This window comes from Formica exsecta, unplaced genomic scaffold, assembly GCF_003651465.1.
Source record: "Formica exsecta isolate Colony F162 unplaced genomic scaffold, ASM365146v1 scaffold5487, whole genome shotgun sequence".
Lineage (NCBI taxonomy): Eukaryota > Metazoa > Arthropoda > Insecta > Hymenoptera > Formicidae > Formica > Formica exsecta.
In genome coordinates, this window is record NW_021852731.1 from 1 (window position 1) to 5,917 (window position 5,917).

At 44.2% G+C, this 5,917-nt stretch overlaps 1 protein-coding gene across 1 annotated transcript; it reads right to left on the bottom strand.

Moving 5' to 3' along the window:
• Positions 1 to 4,888: 4,888 nt before the first annotated feature.
• LOC115241981 lies at positions 4,889 to 5,893 on the bottom strand. The gene has a single exon (XM_029817980.1). The coding sequence runs from the start codon at positions 5,891 to 5,893 to the stop codon at positions 4,889 to 4,891; it is 1,005 nt and encodes a 334-aa protein (XP_029673840.1).
• Between the last annotated feature and the right edge of the window lie 24 nt (positions 5,894 to 5,917).

Here is a 5,917-nt window from a genome sequence, read left to right on the forward strand (position 1 = left end):
TAACCTAACCTAACCTAACCTAACCTAACCTTTTTTTTTTTTTTTATTTAGCTTCATGCAGGGAGGGGAAATGCATTTACGCATACCCGTCCACATTTCAGTGGACTGGGTTATGTGGGACTCGCCATGACCTGAACAAACGGCCATGGAATACCCACTAAAACCCCCCCCGGGGCGAGGCTCCTGCCTCGCTGTGTGAGATCAGAGCGGGGAGATGTGCTCGACGCTCTACAATCCCCGCTCCATCTCTTTCCACATGCCTTTATGGCATCCGTCCTTCGTACTCCTACCTGCTCCTCCAGCCTCCTCCTCTCGCTCATATGCACATATCCATTCACGCCCACTTCCCATATTCATTCTTTATATCCAACCATCCACACTTAATGTCCCTAACAACTTCCATGCTCCCATTCTCTCCCTCTCATCTACTCTTCCAATCTTCCAATCCTAATCCGTCCATTCATTCATGTTAAACTATTCACTCATCTATTCATTCCTTCATTAATCAATTAATCCATTAATCAATCAATCAATCAATCGATCAATCAATTGATCAATCAATCAATCCATTCTCTACCGTCCTTGGTTCCAACTCGTCACACACACACAAAACATACGTATATATATACATGCACTCTCGATTAGATTCACCCAGAATGGAGACGATCATCGGTCTCGTCGGTCTCGCTACGACTCCTGATCTATTTTACTCGATTTCCGCGTAGACATCCTTTCCACTCTTTACTCTAAATTTTTTCCCACAACGACAGATTTACTTAAATATAGTGGTAAATGGATCATAACGCGCCACAGCTACACATGAATAAGTACACATGCAAATAATTAATTAAATAAATTTCCACAACGTTTACTTAAATATAGTGGTAAATGGATCATAACGCGCCACAGCTACACATGAATAAGTACACATGCAAATAATTAATTAAATTAAAGAATAAATAATAAGTACCTACATGTATACAGAATGGATGGCTCGCCGCAGTGTGCCATAATACACCACCTAACTTACTATATACATACGCCTAAAGACGTCCTCCCTTAGTTTATTTATTGTTTATTTGTTAATCTACCTTTCGGGTTCTACCTTAGCAAAGTATATATATGTTATAGTTATATTCTCTGCAATTTTCTACCCACTTTGTACACCTACCTTGTTCAGTCTTATTTCCTACCTACCTTATTTGGTTACACGTCCCGACTTTTCTTATTTACCTACTTATGACTAGAGTATTTAGACTACTTCCTATCGTTACAGGGTTTAGTCGTCCCCTTGGCGTGTTGTTGCCGTGCGGGGTATCTTCTTATCTGAAGCCAGACCAAGAGCTTCTGTTCTCCAGACTCCAGTCCCTTTCTTTCGCAGCCTTTCTGTTAGCCTACCTATAATTTAACTAACCCTGTCTAATTCTTTTCACGGGATTAACGCTTCGGATTGCATATAGCGTTCCCTTGGCGTGTCCCATATAAATATCTTCTTATTATCTGGAGTCGGGTTTGGGGTTTCCGCACCCCGATCTCCAGTCTCTTTCTGTTCCGACCTTTCCTATTAACCTATCTATGATTGATTAATCCTAAGGCCATTTCCCTATAGTATTTTTGATGGAGTTGCCGCTTCAGATCCCATATAGCGTTCCCTTAGCGCGTTGCTGTGCGGGTATCTTCTTATTATCTGAAGCTGAACCTGGGGGGGGAGGGGGGGCTTCCACTCTCCAGCCTCCAGTCTCCTCTCATCCCGCCCTTTCTTATTAATCTACCTATAATTTGGGTAACTTCTCATTATCTGGAGCTGGGGCTCCCGCTCTCCGGTGTCTGATGTATTACACCGGCCTCTCTCTCCCTTTCCTCAGCCTCCTTTGTTTTCATAACTCCTTCCGCATATCTTATTCCAGCATTCCATTTATCCTTATCCTCTAACATGGCTTTGACTAATGTCCCGAGATCTAATCCTCCCTCTATACCTATGCTATTCACTAAAATATTCCTTTCTTCCTCCCATCTTTCACACTCTTGTAGCGTATGTTCTGCTGAGTCTTCTGTTGCTTCGCATTGCGAGCATATTGGACTATCAATCTTACCTATCCTATAAATGTAGGTGTTAAAACAGCCATGTCCTGTTGCTAATTGTGTGATATGAAAGGACATTTGTCCGTGATTCCTATCCAACCAATTATTCATTACTGGTAACAAGGCCTGTATAGTTCTCTTTCCTGGGACATCCGGTCTACTCAAAAGTAGCGACCATTGTCGTCTCGTTAGGGTACTCTCCATATCCTTGATCTCTGATTCCAATTCAGGTGTCCATGTACCATACCTAATTAGATCTCTTGACCTGGAAAAGATACGGTGTCTCTCTGATGCCATCAACAGTAGAGGAACAAAGCGTGCTAGTAGTGTAGCCGCGTCGTGTGATATGGTCCTATAGCCCGCTATCACCCTTATGGAAATCAGTCGTCCTATTTTATTCAGGGTTTGCCTACACCTTGTAGAGGTACTCATCTCCTCATACCAGACTGGGGCCCCGTATAGAGCCACCGAAGCAAGTACGTTCGCATAAAGTCTGCGCTTAGATTCCTGTGGTCCTCGGAGGTTTGGCATTAGCCGCCCCAGGGCTCTAAACACTTTGCCAACTTTGGCCTCCATGTACGTACAATGGCTTATGAAATCCAATGTACTATCTAGCATCAGGCCCAGGTATTTGATAGACTCCGTTGCTCGAATACGGGAGTTTCCAACTATGACTTCTGGGTAAATATCTGGTTTATGCTTCTTACCGTGAAAAAGAATGACTTCCGTCTTTGATTCAGCTACCTGTAGGCCCATATTCCTGATACGCAGCAGTACCTTGGCTGTTTGTTGGCTAGCCCTGTTACTCGCCTCAATCTCATTTGTTGCGGAAGCCAGTATGAACGTGTCATCCGCATATCCGATTATGTTGCATCCTTCTTCTAGGTCAGTTCGTAAAACGTCGTCATACGTAAGATTCCAGAGGAAGGGCCCAAGGACCGAGCCTTGGGGGACCCCCGCTGTCATTGATCTTTCTCTGGTTCCTTCTCTTTCGGATATTATTAATATTTTTCTATCTGTCAAATAACTATCAATAATGCGTCGGATATAGTCAGGGATACCTCTCTTCTTTAACGCCTTCCGTATCTCGCTCCAAGGGAGTGAGTTGAAGGCGTTCGATATATCGAGACTCACTCCTATCGCAACTCCTCCTTCACGGATTGCCTCCTTAGCTTGATGTTTTATAAACTGCACTGCATCTAGTGTTGCTCTTTGCTTCCGAAATCCGAACTGGTTTTCCGACAAGTTCGCATGATCATTGTCAGCAATCCAGTCCATAATGCGATCAACTATTATTCTTTCAAAGATTTTACCCACATCATTAAGCAAACAAATTGGTCTAGCTTTTGGGGGACCATCCGGTCGTAGGCTATCCTTTGGTATAAGAACCAATTTTGCTACTTTCCATTGGGGTGGAAATAGTCCTTCCTTTAGGCAGGTGTTGTAACACATGACTAATCTATCCAACATACATAGAGGGATCTTTTTCCAGATCATTGCTTTAATCCCGTCTATTCCTGGGGCTGTGTTTTTGATAGCCTTCCTTTTTAGTAGACGGTAGACCTCTCCTGGAGCTATCTGGTGTTCCTCTTCCCAGGTCCAGTTGCTCCAGTCAGTTCTATTAAGTTGGGTATCACCCTCAGGAAATAGCGATGTAACCAACATATCTAAGCTGTCCCTATCTAATGTCTCTGTAAGTCCCAACGTCGGTTTTCTTAACTTTCTTAGAACGACTTTGTATGGGAGCCCCCATGGGTCTTCGTCAATCGTCGCTATAAGCTCTCTCCACGCTTCTTGTTTAGCTTTATGGATCTCTTTACGTAGACGTTTCGTTTCCGCTCTATAATCTCTTCTGAGTTCCTCTATTACTTCGGGACTACTCCTCCTTTTACTTTTAGTCCAAGCTCGTTGTTTGACTACACATCTTCTCCTTATCTCCGCTAAGTTTTCACTCCACCAGTATGTAGAACATTTCCTGCTTCTTCCTTTGAATTTTGGTGCTGCTAAGTCACAGGCCTCCATCATTGCTGTGTCTAGCCACGTAACCCATTCCAGCCCATTGAACGATAAAGTATCCTCCACTGGTACTGCCGCACACTTCCATTCTAACGCCTCAACGAACATCTCCTGGCTTAGTTTTTTAAAGTTCCAGGATCTAGGACCGCTTCCTCCGGAATGCACATTTGCCGCACTTTCTAGGGTCATGGAGATGTACAGATGATCCGATAAGGTTACCGTGGATTCTATATTCCACTCCGTTATCCTACTGACCATATCTGGTGTACACCAGGATAGATCCACCGTAGAAAAGCCTTGTGGGCGTATACACGTAGGTTTGGTTCCTGTATTTAGCAGTCTAAGATCATTTTGTGCTGCCCACTCTTCTAAGTATTCTCCCTTCTTATTAGGTGAGGATGCTGACCATTGGGGGGATCTAGAGTTGAAGTCCCCACACAGGAGCAGCTTCTGCTTACCTATGCATTGATACACGTCATCCAGTTCATCTAGTGCTTCTAGGTATTCATCCTCAGTAACGTTTGGTGATACATAAAACGATGTGAAATAGTATTGGCCATATTTAATGGTAACGCTATTTCTTCCTGCTCTGTACAATGCGAATGGGTTTTTAATCCTCTCTGGATTCACGTATATCGCTGCACGCCTGTTATTACATCCAAACCACGCGGGATTGATCGGAATGTGTATTGGCTCCGATACAAAGCTCACAGTAATATTTGTTTCCAGCATATACTGCGTCATTAGATCCTGCGCTTTCCAGGAATGGTTTAGATTACACTGTAGAATCTTAATCTTCATTGGTGGCGTCCATTGGCTCCGCCCTCCGCGCGGGTTCTTTTCCCTCTATTCTTGCGGGAACCGTTTTCCCAGCCTCCTTAACGAGCTCACATCGGAATGAGCCCAGACGATGGTTACCGTCTCTTCCTTCACTTGTACACACAATACATCTTGGAGGGCTACTACAATTACGAATAGAGTGTCCAGCCTCTCCACAACCATAACACGAATTACTTCTGTCCACTGGTGCATTACATGCCGTTTTAAGGTGACCGAATCTCCAACAGCGATAACATTGAACTGGTCGTTTCTTTAACAGCTCTACCCTTGCAACTGTCCAGCCTATCTGGATCTTTCGTGATGCCGAGATTTTCAGAGCAGCCGCTAGTGGGCATTGCGCCCACACTGTATAGAGGCCATTATTCATCCTGTTTATGTCACCTATCCTGATCTCATCGGTTTTGCAACCTCCTTTATCCTCTATTGCGAAGATTATCTCTCCTTGAGTAACCGAACCGTCGAAACCGATGATCCTAATCTCACCTTTTATGGATGGTCGAGCCACCCTTATATCCTCTGGTAATACCGCTTTAAGCTTCTCAGCCAGTGCGTCAGCCTTCCTACCATTCTCAGGGCCAGGAATCTCAATGACATAACCTCCGTTCGCTGCTTTCCTGAGTTTAGACTTATCTATACCTAGTTCATTTAACTGGATATTTTGCCTAGCCTTCCGAAGTATCTCATCATAGGGAGCATCTTTATCCTTGCCTGTTATCGTTACCGCTGCGGTCCTTGGAATATGGCGGACTGGCGGGGACTTTTGTCCTGCCTTAATCTGTGTCGGTAACGATACCGGTCGGGGACTCATCGAGTTCTTCCCATCATCCCCTTGGGTAATCTTTGCACTCTTTATGCCTCCCTCCTTGTCCTTTTTCCCCTTATTTTTCTTTCCTCTCTTGACTACTTCTGTCCAGCTTTCTTTAGCTCCCTCTTTCATTTCCTTCTCATCCCTCATTTCCACCTCCTCCTTCTCTTTCCC

Coding starts and splice junctions, on each gene's coding strand:
- LOC115241981 (XM_029817980.1), bottom strand. CDS start 5,893: ATGAGGGATGAGAAGGAAATGAAAGAGGGAGCTAAAGAAAGCTGGACA.